Source organism: Centruroides sculpturatus, unplaced genomic scaffold (genome assembly GCF_000671375.1).
Source record: "Centruroides sculpturatus isolate CEXI.00-Female unplaced genomic scaffold, Cexi_2.0 scaffold358, whole genome shotgun sequence".
In the NCBI taxonomy this organism is placed as follows: domain Eukaryota; kingdom Metazoa; phylum Arthropoda; class Arachnida; order Scorpiones; family Buthidae; genus Centruroides; species Centruroides sculpturatus.
The window spans coordinates 532,260-549,113 of record NW_019384588.1 but is presented as its reverse complement, the minus strand read 5'-3'; the positions used below and the strand labels follow the sequence as shown (position 1 = coordinate 549,113).

Genomic DNA, 16,854 nt, shown 5'->3' with positions numbered 1-16,854 from the left:
CAGCGATTCCCAACCTGTGGTACGCGTACCCCTAGGGGTACGCGATAGGTTGTTTAGGGGTACAGAAAAAAGTTAGTTATTATGGCAGAAAAAATAATATATTATGTATCACAAACTAATAGTATTAAAAAATTATTAGATAAAAAATGTTCCTTGCAACAATCACAACTTTATTATACATTTTTTCTTTTAGGTTTTTTTTCTTTAATTTAAAGTTACAATATGTAAAATTAACAATACGGTTACTCACTAAATTTCTTAAATGAGGGGTACAATCTAGAGATATGACATGTCACGGGGTACAATCTAGAGATATGACATGTCACGGGGTACGCTAATGAAAAAAGGTTGGGAACCACTGCTATATGCTATACACTGTATGCTGTGGAACTCCATTGCAGAGAAATGTTTAACTGTATTTGATTTACTATTTTTGTGATTTTTTCAGTATAAAGTCTGTGAATTACATTTCTCTGATTGACTTCATTTAATCCTTCTATTTTTAAAATTAAAGGCTATTTATGTAAACTTTTTTGATAAATAGAATCAAGAACATTTCAGAAATGCTATCTTGTGTGCATGTGCAATTATTCAAAATTACTGGAAAATGCTATTGAAATTTGTGAATATTTTTAGGATACAAACATATAATAGTAAAGGCTATACATTATCTGATGATAATTTTGAAAATCAAATTTTTTCTAATTATTTCACATTTAAATTTAATATCTTTCATGTAGATGAATTTCAAATACCATTTAACAATAGTAGTGCATAAGCAAATAGAAAAAGTTTAATTTTTTAAAAGTTTATAACTTTTAAATATGATAGGCTACTCTTAGAGATACTAAAATTATGCATTTCGTATTAATTAACAATACATTAAGTAAATAAATAATATAAAACATTACAGTATATGATCATTCTTCACAAGTTGACCTTGACATGTTTTCAAGTTGATAGGTTAAGCTTCAATTAGGCTATTTTATAATAATAATAATCTGTCTTTTAAGACTAAAGTCACCTGATTTAAGAAAGAACATAGAATAGCATATACAATACTTAATTTTTATATTATCTATAGTCAAGATATAAAAATTGCAGAAATCTCTAAATAACTTGAATTTTTTTATTACAAAAATTGCTTTTTAAATTATTTATTATTGTCAAATTTAAATTAACGTGCTCTTCATACAAAATATATATTTGTTGAGAATTTAAACACAATTTAAATTAAGAAGATTAGAATACTATCAATTAATGATATTTAAAATTTAAAGATACTCGTAAGAATTTAGATTCCATGCTCAAAGCCTAAAAATTTATGTTTTGTAAAACATAAATAAGCTGGTTCTATAGAATCTAAACAACAATTGAATATGTTTATATCTGTCAAAATAAGATTTTTAACAAATTTATAGTACTATAAAATTTTTAACAAAAATCTTTAGGACATCTGGTAATCCAGAGTAAAATCAGTTTCAATTTAGCANTTTTTAACAAATTTATAGTACTATAAAATTTTTAACAAAAATCTTTAGATAATTTTAAAAGTTCTGCTTTAATAATCTTTTAAATGTTTTTCTATTTTTACATAAAAATTTATAAAACTTTATGAAATAATTATAAGATGAAATACCATGATATGAGCTAGAAAGTAAACAAATTTTGATGTATTTCATTATTATAACCTGAATGCTAGTGTTAAGAATAATATATTTATGTTTTAGAACCAGATTATAGAAAAATGAGCCAAAGGATCCTGAATGTTTTAGCAGTTTATAATATTTATTATTATGAAATATATTCCTGTTGATAAAATTAAAAACTTTTGTTTATTATATTTAGATTTCAGATATCATTGGTTCTACGAAAAATAAAATTCTATTGATTTTCCCCTTTAAATTATTTTGTTAATAACTTTTCTTCTTTATTTAAAATTACAATGATAACATCTATACTGAACTATCTTATATATTTGCTGAGAATCAAATTACATTTAGATCCACCTGAACAGATTTTCAAATCAAAAGATCATATAAAAATTTTGTATGATCTTAAATAAGATAAATTTTGTATTATGTAAAAAAATCTTGGATATTAAAACTATTTGTTAGAAACAATACACACAAAAGGATATATTTATGGTAATGTATTATGTATATATTATAAGTACAGTATATACCCTGTATATACAATAAGATTCATGCAACTATTTCAAATTTGATACTTGTAGAAACTCTTAGTGTCTTTTACTAACATTTATTTATTAAATAAATTTATAATAGTAATGTCAGATATTTTAATATAATAGAAAATACAAAATAAATATTGTTATATGATTGAAGATGAAAATACTTTCATACGAGACATTTCCAAACATAAAATATAGAACTTTTGAAATGATTTGATACTTGTAAATATAATACTTAAACTATTTCAATTTTCAAAATAATATCAATTTCAAAAACAAATACGAGGGCTATTTTTTAAATAAGGTCCGTTTGTGAATGAGAGTGTAAATAACGTGCGATCACAGTAGTGTGTATGTGCGTCTGCTCCGAGCATGCTTTGTGCGCATTTAGACACCATTTGCAGCTGTATTGTCTGTCTGTGTGCTGAGCTGTAAAAGTTTATGATGTTTAAGAAAATTGAGTCACCCACCGACTGTGAGATACGATCTGTTATTCAATTCTTGAGTGCAAGAAACTTGGCAGCAGCAGAAATTCACTGTCAGATTTGTGAAGTTTAGGGTGATAATGCTATGAGTGACAGTAAAGTTCAAAAATGGGTGAAAACGTTCAAGGATAGGCGGGTTAATGTGCATGATGAGCCACGCCCTGGCTGACCTTCTCTGATTACTGAAGATTTGGTTTGTGATGTAGATAAAAAGTTTGAGAGGACCGACAATTCACAATTTCAATGTTATCAATTGAATTTCCACAGGTTTCAGATCAGTTTTGTATGCCATTGTCTCGGAGAAACCGAATTATCGAAAATTGTGTTCTTGGTGACTGCTTTCTGATGACCACAAAACAAAAAGATTGGGCAATGCTTTTATCGTTTTTGACTCAATATGACCAGGAAGGAGATGAATTGTTGGACCACATCATTACAGGAGATAAATTGTTGGACCACATTGTTACAGGAGATAAGACTTGGATGTCTCACATGACTCCTGAGTCCAAGCAACAGTCAATGGAATGGCGACACACATCTTCGCCAACCAAAGCCAAACAGTCCATTTCAGCATGAAAAATTATGGCAACTGTCTTTTGGGACAGGAAAAGGATTTTGTTAGTGGATTTTATGCCGAGAGTAACAACAATCAATTCTGATGCATATTGTGTGACCTTGAGAAAATTCCAGTGTGCCATACAAAACAAGCGGCATGGTCTACTGTTTTCCGGTGTGATGTTGCTCCATGACAATGCAAGGCCACATGTTTCTGTACAAACACAAGGTCTAATCAGTTCTTTTGGATGGGAACAACTGGATCATCCACCTTACAGTCAAGACCTTGCATCCAGTGATTTTCACTTGTTTCGATACTTAAAGGAGTTTTTTGGTGGTCAACAGTTCAACGACAATGAAGAAGTGAAAACTGCAGTCATGGATTCGACTTTTTCACAGGCGGCAGATTTCGTTGAAGTTGGAATTGAAAAAATTGTTGAGCGGTATGACAAATGTATGAACAAAAATGGAAATTATGTAGAAAAGTAGAAAAAAGTATGTAGAATATGGAAAAAAATATATTTTAATGATATTTACAGTATTTTTCTTCTTATTAAAAAATGGACCTTATTTAAAAAATAGCCTTTGTATAAAAATTGATAATTAATATTTTTATTAATAAAAAAATTTTAAAAAATAAATCATATTTAAATGTCATCTTAGATTGATCAATGTAATGCTATAATGAACAATACATAAATCCAGTTTGCACATCCACTTGAAGTAAAACCAGAGTTTTAACTGATTTTATTGCATTTATATTTCAGATAATAATGTATTGACTCAAGAATAACTAATGGATCTAATGAAAATTAAAGCAATTACAAAACTAGTTGAAATCATTATTATTACTTTTTAAAAAGTTTGTAATATTATTTTGTCAAATATTTTCAAAATATTTCTCTATTTTGACCCCCTTTAGACCTGCTTTTTTTTTCAAAAGCAAAAATGAGGTATTACCATTTGACACACCACAACATCACGTATTTTGAATAAAATCCGACGGATGAAGACACTATACTATTTTTTAAAATAAAAATATGCTCAAAGCAAAGGTGTATACACGGTTGCAGTAATACGTATTTTAAGTCTATTGAAATAGTATTAAAATAGTAAAACTGTGCAGCAGAGTCCTGTACAACATGGGGGATATGCTATGCGTTATAGAAAATTGCATTATCAAAACCTGCATTATCACACGATTTATGCAAGTTTAAACCTAGCCTAAAAGTTGAAAAAATATATATATATATATACCTCTGAACGATAAAATTTGAATTTTGCATATGTACTAGTTGTGCATTTTACAGGAGTTTACTGTACAGTACATTGTAATGTGCATCAGTTCTGAAGGAGTTTTGATTTCACGAGTCAGTTTCAATATATCTGTTATATTACCAAAAGAAATATTGCATAAAAACAAAAAGTACTTTTCTGTTAACTGGGCACCAGTCAGTTTTACTACTATTTTTAACAAAATTGATATTTTATTTTGTAATTCGCACATGTTTAATATATTACAATGAATATGTTTATACATCATTGTTTATACACATGTTTATAAGGTTTATCTGTAAAAAATATGAAATTAAACATTATTTTTTCTAAAACTGGATTGAAAATTGAATGGCACCCAGTTAACAGAAAAGTACCAAACAAAACTACATGCATTTCAACAAAAAACATCATTGTAATTGCAAATATATATATAAAAATTACATAATTACATTATTACACCATACAAAATATAAAAATTATGCTGCAAAATTTTACCATATAAAAATACTTAATTAAATAACAACTTACCTGCCAATAATTTTACAATCACCAGTTTCAAAGCACAGGGCAGAATTAATAGCTTCGAATCGACTACTTTCCAAGAGTTTCATGGTTTTTTTGTTTTTTTATTTTTAAATAAAAATTGATATTTAAAGAAAGAAAAGTTTATTTCTCCAATACGAAAAGTTTATAATATTATAAAGTTCTTGAGAATACTTCTTGGATGTGTCAAAATTTTTCTATTTCTTTTCCAGACTTTGGGAAATGATAAAAATGAATCTGAAAACATCAAAGATGTCAGCAGACGACATAAACAGCTGATCATTAGGATTGGCACCTCTATACTTCTTATATAAACAAAATAATTAAATGACTCGACGTAAAAACAATGCAATTTCACTTTAACACTTTAACACTTGTTATAACAATACGGAAGACGTTATTACAATTAAAACTTGACACTGCTTCGCCCTTTTAAGCCTAGTCTAAAAATACAGCCGAGAGAGATTTTTAAGTTTACAAATTGATAAAAAAAAAACCCTTTCGATCGTCGAAATTATTTCAAATTAACGTTATTTATAACTTACAGTTCACATTTAGTTACGATAATACACAAAATTTTATCCAATTTTACTTGTTTTGATTGCCAAACGATCTTCTGTCACCTTGTTGACTCTGTCACTCTCAAACCGTAAACAAACGATTCGAAAAAGTACGTTGATATTTTAAAAAAAACTAAACGGCGGTTGAAAATAATTTAACACATTTAAATTTTTATTATTATTACATAAAAAAATAATAATTTTATTTATTTGTAACGATTTTAAATTCGTATATAATTGAATTGATGACGTCACGTATCTTAGCAACGAATCAAGCTTCTTGTTGTTTGGTTAGTCATCTGCCATTTTGGTAAACAAACTTAATTTGTTTTGTAACCTTATGAGAAAAGAAAGTTGCGTGATGTAATGTGGTCCACGTTGACGGGTAAAATAGGATAGGTTGAAATGAGAAAAATATATTTTTATTTATCAATTTGGTAAGATTATCTGTTGTTTAATGTTTTATTGCATGCTTAGTACTATAATTATACATTTTTATTAAAATTCAAAATTTAAAAAAGAAAGTTATTTTGAAGCGTTGAATCAACTCTAAGTTTTTATTTTTTTTCTAATTTTAAATAATTTTTTTTTTTTTGAAAAAACTAAACATTTAATGTTTATATCGTATGCAGGACCGCCCAGAACTTAGACTTGACGGAAAAGTGTACGCTGTTACGTCAATTTGACGTCATTTTTTAAACTTGTTTATTGTAAAACTGAAGAGCTGACTTAAAGTGTACACTTTCTGTACGGGTTCTTGTATGGGACCTGATGTAGAACAGGATCCTTTTGCCTCTTAATTGGTTCCTGTAGCTTTTTTATTTTATTTTTTTGACAAATAAAATAGGTGGAATGTTTATTAATAAAAATAAATTTACATGATTTACTTCTTGTTAGTAAAAATAACATTAATTTGTACAGATGTTAACCATTATAGCCCCCCACGTTTTCGCTGGGTCTGGTAAAAAAAATCATCTTTCCCGTCCTCTCAATTGCATGGCTTTTATTATATGTATTTGAAATACAAATTTATGAACAGTTGTTTAATTATGACGAACAGTTTAAATTATGTTTCTTTTGGAAACATATCAAAGTTTCAAAATAGAAACAGAAATTTATTTTATTTGCTTAAATAAGTCAAATGGTTTGTCTAAAAGCAAATTTTATTAATTCATTAAAAACCAATTTTTAAAAAAAAATGTATTATTTTGTTTTAAAAATAGAAAAATGTAGATCTAATAACGAAAATTCTCTTATTATATTTGTTGTAATATTGAATGTTTTTACTGAAATAAATAACACGAATTATATTTTAATGGAATCTTTTATCAAATTTTTAACTGCATAGATGCAAAAGTATTCTTTGAATAAACATTTGCTAGTTATCAAAATTTAGTTTTTGTGAAAAATTTATAACAAAAAGAAAGAATATAAAAAGCAAAACAAATTATATACAAATGTTTTATTACTGTACCACACAGTTACATAAACACAATTCAGAAACAATTTTAAATATATAGAATTTTGTAAATTCTCAAACAAGCACAATAGTTGATGAGATCAAAATTTTGATATTGTTAATTATAATATTAATTTAACAAATTTTAAAAATGAATTGTATGCTAAGTGAACAAAAATTGTGTTCATTTTACAATGTTTGTCTGACACAAAGGTCTTGTTATAAATCATTCATCTAAATTAGAGTTTTGGATTTATTTCAAGTTTGGCAAGCTTTTAATACTCCAGCATATTCATTGATAGAATTAACAAATGTGAAATTTTAGTTTGGATTATATTTATATAGAAATTTGTTTTTAAAAAAATGTAATTAAACATGAAACAATTTAAAAAGTTGAAAATACTTTATAATAAAGTTTCTCACTCCACTCAACATGCCCTATATTATTTGGTTAATTTACAAATAAATAAATTTAAGTTTTGCTCTAGTTATAAAAATGAATCAAAAGCAGTTAACGTTTTAATATATAATTATATAAAACAATTACCTTGAACTCATTTCAGTAATCTGTTTGTGATATAATAATACTTCAAAAATCTGGATGATAATAATCTAAACATTATTTTATCTAGACAATTTTTGTAAAACATTTTAAAAATTAATAAGTGTGATTTTATTTATACAGATCAAATTTGATGTAATGGTTAATTTTGTCTGGTGTGAATTGCTCATATGCTTTTTATATCTAGATCTTCATTTAGATTTTTATTCATATCCACATGTTGAGAATTAGGATACTTTATTAATTTTGATTATCTTTCAATCTGGACAATCTTTCTGTTCTATTCTCTAAGTTTTAATTCTATTTTGCTTTTAGCTCCCAAACATTTTAAATTTGGTTATATTCTTTTTAAACATATTTTTATAAGTGTTTTCTTATACAGTTAAAAACTAATGACGATTATGGGGTCTACAGCAGGGTTATCAGATAGCCTCAATTTTGTCTGTTTTTTTTTTTTTTAAATAATTGTTTATAAAATCAATCTTTGATTATAGCAATTTTATTAACACAACAATATAATATCAACAGTTATATCAATATAGATCAATAAATAAATAAATTTTAAAAATCAGTTTTAGACCCTGTTTTCATTGATTATGAAATGTGTTCCCATTTAGATTGTAAATGATATGGTCTGGCTATTTATAGGAATAGCTGAAAACATTTTTTAAATTTAATTAATAAGGCTATTGTAATACTTGAAATAATATTATTTGCATTTGTTTAATTATCAATCCAAAGATTTATTGTAAATTCACTTTAAAATTTTTAAATATATTTATAATGTATCTAGTAAGATGTGTTACAGTTTGAAACAAATCCATGTTTAAACTAAAGAGAAATACAATTACAACAGTTTTGAAGTTTTGTAAGTAAGATTTTAGTTGTACAAATGAAATTTTTACAAAATTCCATGATATAATTATGTATAAAAATCAAAATGTTATTCTTAATGTTGTCTGCTAAGAACATTAATGATGTAACTCAAAATCAACAATTTTGGAGCTATGTGCACTGTAAGACTCCCAATCACTTACAGTAAAATATATGTCTTGCTGTTATTCCAGTATAAAATCATCAAAACTTATTCAAATTTTTATGCCTTAGTGACATAACTAGACTTTAAAAAATTATATACTGAAAAACTAACCTGCTAGAACACCTTTGTATAGAAGGTGTTTACACAGGAACATATTTTTTCACTGCATGTGCAGTTCAAACATAGAATCATCTTTGGAACTCCAGATCAAATTTCTCTTGAATTTAGCAATCAAACTCTGGAATATTTGAATTTAGAGTGGTTTGAAATATAAGGTACCATTGTATTTATAAATTATCTAATATATAAATATATTTTCCAATAATATGAAATTTTATTTTTTGATTTTTATACTAATCACTAGTAAAATTAATCTGTGTTATTTTCCTATTTTTCTAATGGTAAAATATAAATACATATTGTGTGATTATTTTCATATTTTAATGCACTTTGAATTAATTAAAATTAATGTTTTATTATAACTACATTCCATATCTTATTACAAATTTCTATACTACATGTGAAAAACAATGATAAAATTGCCATTGTATATTTGAATATAAATTCATATATGCATATTTCCAATGGAAGTGCTGTATTGTTGTATACCAGATAGCTTCCACAGCAGAAATATTTGAATTGTGTAAAGCAGCCAGATTACAGGTATTTGTGCATGCTCTTTATAGAGCACCAACCTCTCGTGGTTTAGCTCGTGAATGCTACACACCAAAATATCATATAACGCTTTCAATAATTCTATCCAGGGCTGGCACAGCTTTCTTGTCATCAAATGCCACTGCATGCCACTGTTGTTCATTTTAATAGTTATTTATTCATAGTAGAATAGTTTAAATTATTGGCATTTCTTACTTTAATTATACACTAGCAGGCATATAAGACAGTATACTACAAAAACCAGCAGGCAAATCAAACTGGACTGAATAGCTACTAATTAATAATTAATTAGTTATTATAAGTAGAATTAATAGATCTTCAAATTATAGCTTTTTAATATGTTCTTAATAATATCAAATCAATAAAAACAGAATTTTTACTTACTGTAATTTCATTTTTTTAACCCTGTGTAATTCTATTGTATCATTCAGTTCATCCATGATGTGTTATGGATAATATATGTATGGAGTCATTTATCAACAGAACCATCATTTAATTATTGCTATCAATACAGGTGAGTTCCAATAATTACAATAAGTGAATTCTAGTATGAGGTAGCAGGAGAGAAATATATATTATTTACAAAAACTCTTCTCTCACTGGAACTAAACAATGTATTAACAGAAAAACATACACCATAGTCTCAGACCAACAAAAGCTCTATAACAAAAGCTCTATAACAAAAGATAACAAAAGCTCTATAGACATTTTCAGTCTACCCCTATGACTGCTATCAGATAGAAGTCATTCTAATATGGAATGTTTGAAGAAGGCAGAATTCAGGCAAAAACAGAATGTACACTGTTTGATTCCCTTATATGATGACAGATTTGATAGGGTCTTCATAGTCTTCCCCAAGCACCCGTAATGAAAAAGGTGACTGAATGCAGATATGACATTAACAATGGGAAGAATTTCACCACCCTATCCATATGCACCTCAGCTGACAATATGAAAATGTTCTTATATCAAGCAGCTTTATTAAGAATGACGCTATAGGGAGAGGAGATTAGAAATCTTTAAGCCGTGGAGATTTTTTGAAACCAATGGTAAGGGATATTATATTAATTAACAACAAAGATGAGAAGTATCCCTGGTCTGGCAAGTGGTCTACACTTGCCAGACCAGGGATACCACTATGCTATTAAACAATCTTCCAATCAAATAGTGCACATGATACATTTTTGTTTGAATTCTGCATTCATTGAACATTCTATTTTAAAATGACTTCAATCTAATGAAGGTCTTAGAGGTAGACCAAAAATGTTTGTAGAGCTTTTTAAGTTGTGTTGCTGGACTTATCTGAGGCTGTGGTGTATGTAATTCTGTTACATTATTGATTTTTAATTTTGTTTCAGTTATTTTGAGTTTTAGGGATTGAATTATGTTAAACCTCATTTGCTATCTCAACACTTTCCAACTAGATCTTTATTTGCATAATTTACAGCTACAACTACAAACTTCTACCAATGTTCTACCAATTATTAAAACAGTCTTGTATCCCATTCTGTGTAACCTACTTAAGTGCAATTGCTGTAGAATTTTTTATTTCTTCTTTGTATCTGTAAACTTTCAGTAGCGTGTGTGAAAATATGAACGTCTGCAGGAGCAAATCTTATGAGTAAAGAGATTGTGAAGTACAGGTATATCTGATGTTTTGGCAGATATCTGCTAACTAACTCAATACTTCCCAATTAGATCTTTATTTGCATAATTTCATAACAATTGAATAATATGATGATGAATTAATTGATGTGTGTCAGGACATTGTTATGGTGGAGAATGCGTTTTGCTTGCCAAAGATGAAGTCATTTTCATCTTATTGTCTCACTGAGATGTCCAAGAATGTCAATATAAGATTTTGTTAACAGGTTTACTGTTAGAAACAAACTTGTAATGCACCAGACCTTTCATCTTTAAAGCATTGTCTTTTCTTTGGACCTGTTAAGAGAAAATATTTTCTACCTTGATTAAAAGGCTGATTTCCACATCTAATTTGTAAGAGATGTGTGGGTAAACAAGAAAAACTAACTTGTAAGTGTTATCCTCAATAATATTTTGAAGTTAATAATTGTCAAGTGAAAATAAAGATTAGTGCTTAGTAATTATTAGAATAATCACTCTGTTTAAAATATCTAGGTCATTAGCAATCTGGTTCTCCGCTACTGAATGCACATTCTTTACATTGCTCACTAGTTAACTTTCTCAGAACAGTGTGAGAACAGAAGTAATGTATTTTCAAGTCATGTACAGAGTCATGCATAATTCCTATCTTTTGATCACTTACAATCTATTTTGATCTTTTCAGAAACTCTAGAAATTATTTCTTCATTTCTTTCTAAAACTAGCGTATCTTGGATAGTAACTATCCTCTACTGGTTCACAGCCTTTTTAAAATATTTGATCTTGTATGCTTGCATATGCAACATGATACTATCATCGTCTGCTCCTTTAAGCAGTTTAAATGTTTTGCTAAAAGTTTTTACAGGTTTGATGTACAATTTAATGTTGACTTTCTGCTTTTGATATATCATTTCAGAATTCTGACAGTGCACATCTACATACTTTGAAGTTTTGTATTTGTAATCTATTTAAATAGAAGCATCTGTCATATGTCAAACGGTACTGACAAGCCTAAGAAAATCTTGAATTGCACACATACTTGTAATTACAACTGTTGCTAGGCAACATCAAAAATGTGGTTTATTTTTGACTTTTTCTCTATGTCAGAATATTAAGCACAATAGAACAGAAATTCTATTTTAAACTATCTAATAAAAATTTTTATATTCAAATTCCAGTGCTTTCCCCAGGAAAAAATTTTTCATAGCTGATCTTCAGTGTTAGCTGGCTACTACAATAAATTTTTTTTTATCTACAAAACTCAGTTAATGACAGCAGAACAATACTCATATTACAATAGTCAAGCCGTACTAATTCATAGTTCAGTTATCTTAAAATATATTTTCATTATCAAATATTTCTCCCACACTGGGTCATATACAATAAATATATGTATTCTAGAACCACTAACTGGCATGAAAATTCCAAACTAATATTGGCAAACGCTTTCGATGCCCCTCCTGGGCTCTTCTTCAGGCCAAATTTCAGGCCAATTTTTTTTTTATTTATTTTATTTTATTTTTTTAAATATTCAAATTAAGAATCCAGTACGTTAAATTTGGCCTGAAGAAGAGCCCAGGAGGGGCATCGAAAGCGTTTGCCAATATTAGTTTGGAATTTTCATGCCAGTTAGTGGTTCTAGAATACATATATTTATTGTATTTTCATTATTATTATTATTATTATTTTTTTTTTTTTAAATTTTATTTAACTGGTTGGAATATATATTTGCTGTTTAATCAATCAGCTAAAACTAGCTTGGTGAGAACACTGATAAATGTGCATAAAGAATTTTTATATAGTATGTTATGATCTATTGACATATATATATTATATATAAGGTACCGTATTTACTCACATATAAAGACAATCTCGCATATAGGACAAGGTATGACTTTAAAGATCAAAATAAAGAAAATTAGATTTATCAATACAATTCTAATTTTATTTTGTTTAATCACAAATAAAATATTATCAAATGCACTTAAATGCACACATTATCCACAAAAATTACTGGCATTTTAAACTTTAAGTAAATATCTTGTAAAATCGACAACATAATTTGTTCATGTAAAGCTGGACAATTGGAAACTTTTTTTGCCTATTCTTAACAGTCAAATCCACATTTATGCATTTCTCCGAATTCTGATTTCTGAATAATCATCTGTTTTCACGTGGGAATGGATTAAAACTTATATTGAGCTCCTGTGTGATTTTGGAATTTCAATTCGGAATTCAATTCAAAAGCTTTGCTTTTCCTATTGCTATTCATCTTTACTTATGACAATACACAAGAACGATTCAAACGACCCAGATAAAACAGTTTTGTTTTTAAACACCAGACCAGAGAGTGAGCATCCAGTAAAAAAATGAGAATACACAGTTCACAAAAATTATTGCAAAAACACAAAGAATCTTTCACTTACAACGTAGGTTTTTGAAGCAGTGAAAAATGAATAAAAACCTTGTCTTATACGCAAGTAAATACAGTAATTAAAATATTAATATTTTTGCTAACTTATATAATTAACAAACTTATAATATGCATTTATTTAGTACATACAATAAAATAAAATATAAAATTATAATTTTAACCGTTAAAAATTCATTTTATAAATGTTGAACAAAAAATAAAATTTGATACATTGTAATGTCTATTTTTCATAATATGCGAATAACGCTATGGTATTGCAATTCGTATAGGTGAAGATAAAGTTAGTATAGNTTAGTACATACAATAAAATAAAATATAAATATACTTTACTATCAGAATAAAATTTTTTATAATTCTCTTCACATTAATCATATGATATATTGAAATAATAAAATATTCTAACAATTCATTTTAAACAACTTTTGTAACTTTCATAATATATTAATTATTTTGATATGGAATTCCATATTAATTTCTACTATTTTATACTTTTTGATTACTTTGAACATGTTATAAGAAGTAATAAATTCAAAATTTTGATTGAAATTGTCCTGTTTGAAATTATCAATCTTATTAATTATTTAATATTTTCAAAATTTTATTCTACTTTTAGAAGATATAAGTATTGCTGTTTATTTTTTGTAATTATTTTTAAATGTTATAATTTACTTTATTTATTTTTAAATATATCTATTGAAATTGGAATAAATCCTAAAATTTTAAACAAAAATGTGTATTTTTACAGACTTAACAGTTTAAGCCAAAATTTTCAGTTTGTTATTCTTAACATGTTGTTGAGTAATGCTGGAAGTGTTATATTGAGAGTTTAAATAAATATATCCTAACTACTCATCCTGTTCTAGGAATTTGATTGTATTGGTAATACATTTCATTTTAAGTAGTTTGAAATTAAAATATGTTCTATAATATTCAATAAATGCTGAGAATATATAATAAATATAATTCTTGTTAATAAAAGCAGTTTGGAGTTTTGTTTAAAAAATTTTTTATTTCATAACAATGTATGTAAATTTAAAATTTAATTTTAATTTTTTATTAGCATAGAATATTAATATCACATTAATTGAAGTATTAAGTGTAAAATAAAAATGTTTTGAAGAGACTGAAAAATGATTAAGTATTTTTATCATAAACATTTAACTGTATACAAAACATTAATGAATGAATCCTTTTGACCTTGTTCTCTAAATATCTTATTCAAGCTTTTGTAGTAGTAAGACATTTAGCTAGCTTGTAAGCTCTTAAGTGAAATCTATTAATATAAATCCTTTATTATGAAAGTTTTACTTTACAGGAGACTGCAATTTCAGAGAAAATTTTTATGTAATCATTTTGTTCTGAACTGTAAAATGTATATTTGAGTATAGAGAGCAATGAACTGATAATAATTTCAGAAAAAGCTTTTTAAAAGAATTTTTATTGTTAGTTAGCCTATCATTTTTTTAACTTTTACTTCATTTTCTATGAAAAATTAATAATTGCATCATCATTTTTTAGTTTTAAAAACAAAAAAAAAGAGTTTAATATTAGGGAATATCTTAGAGAAATATCTTTAGAAAGTTTTCTAATTATAAATAAAAAAAATTAATTTTGACTAAAAGTATTGAAATGTATACATTTTTGTTTTTATTATTGTTGTAATTTTTTTAACAGAAAAATTATGCTTGTTTTAAAAATAAAAATATGTATTATTTATTAATATTTTGTAACATAATTATGATAAATTTATTTTATTATTATTTAAACATATTTTTTCATTTATGTAATTATATTATATAGCCATGGAAAATTCAGTTTCTTGCAAGCAATCTTGGAAGTTGAATAAGGTATGTTATAACTGAAATTAACTTATTCAATATATATATATTATATATATATATATTTGCATCTATGATTACTGTTATATGTATCTCATTTTTATATAGACTAATATATAATACCTAACAAAAACATGCATATAAGTACTACATAGAAATTTATATAATTACAAAACATTTAGGCAAATTTTTTCATATCACTATATATGTACATTTATGGTTAAAAGGTTATATTTATCAACACACTATAAATATACTATTTAAACAGTACAGTAAAAGTTTTATATTATCAGTTTCATATGTTCAAAATTGATTTAGAGTAAAAAGTTCTGAAAGACTCTTTTTAAATACTTTTACTGATTTTATATGCCACAACCTCAGGAATTCTATTAGAAAAATTAGAATTGTTTAATAAAATGAACAAAAGTAATTGAAAGAAAACTATCTTTTTATCTAGAGAATTTGCTTAAACTGTAAAGTAGGTTTTAATGTCTGAAAGTGGTAATTTAAAAACTCATTGTAGTATATAGAAATGCTATAAATATTAGATATGTAACAGTCAGAAAAACTTTTGTTTTCATTAAGTTTTCAAATGAAAACTTAATGAAAAGTTAAATGTTTTCAATCATATAATTTTATTTAAAGACTGCTTTCTCAAATGTTCAAAATGCGTTTATATAGAAATTTACATTCAGACTTTGTATGAATTAGTTAAAAAGGCTATCTTCAGATGTGTCTTCAAGTATATTTGACAAGTTTTAAGACATCTTGATATTGCAGTATTGACAATGAATGCATTGTGATTGAAACTCTTTTTATAAATCTCAGTTTTTTTTTCTTGGGTTACAGAAAGTAGGATTATAATATATGGATAGAGGTTACAATATATGGATTATAATTGACTGGAACTGTTCTAGTCAATTATAATCCATATATTGGACAGCTATATGGAGAAATAGCTAGAAAGAACCACATACGTATAGCCTACAGAAGGTGCACTTCGATATTCAACATACTAACCAATGGAAAAGATCAACCTGATAAAGATAGGCTGTCAGGGGTCTACAGCATACCGATTATAGATTGCAGATGTGATAGAAACCTTCTGTATGTGGGCTCCACCAAACGATCCTTAGAGGTTAGACTCAAAGAACACGCGGCGGATATTCAGAAATGAAGGGACACGACGGCTCTAGCAGTATATGCCTCCGATCCGGATATAGACCCCAAATTTAAGAAAGCCAGAATTATCCGCACCACACAGCAAGTACACCATATCAGATGGCTAGAGGCCGCCAGCATATACTTAGCTAACCTTAAGGATAATCAATGCATCAATTATAAAGAAGAGATTACGTTATCAACAGCGTGGCTAGCGTTTATGAATGGTAATTTATGATATCCGTTTTGGAGTCGACTGCGCATGACATACAACGACGGAAACGGGAAACGTGCATTCGAACTTACATATTTCGAATTTAAAGTTTTTACGAGCTGCATTTTCCATCAGAGATTCGAAAAAACCTGAAGAAGAACCGTTTAAGGGTTCGAAAACGTTAGTTTTGGTTCGTTTTGGATCGTTAAGAGTTAGTAGACACACCGGTAACAG

General features: G+C 26.9%; 1 protein-coding gene and 1 long non-coding RNA gene across 3 annotated transcripts in view; one reads left to right on the top strand and one right to left on the bottom strand.

Moving 5' to 3' along the window:
- LOC111624690 (repressor of RNA polymerase III transcription MAF1 homolog) overlaps positions 1-5,686 on the bottom strand; it is a 35,980-nt gene extending 30,294 nt beyond the window's left edge. The window contains exon 1 of the mRNA XM_023367598.1: positions 5,041-5,686. Coding sequence (XP_023223366.1) covers positions 5,041-5,123 — 83 coding nt within the window. The 5' untranslated portion in view covers positions 5,124-5,686. The remainder of the gene's footprint in view (positions 1-5,040) is intronic.
- Positions 5,687-5,838: 152 nt separating this feature from the next.
- Positions 5,839-15,254, top strand: LOC111624691. 2 transcript variants are annotated; one of them, XR_002756625.1, is made up of 3 exons: positions 5,839-6,052; positions 9,782-9,864; positions 15,208-15,254. It is a non-coding gene; the product is annotated as an uncharacterized LOC111624691 (long non-coding RNA). The 2 variants fall into 2 exon arrangements; XR_002756626.1 differs by lacking the exon at positions 9,782-9,864.
- The last annotated feature ends 1,600 nt before the right edge of the window (positions 15,255-16,854 follow it).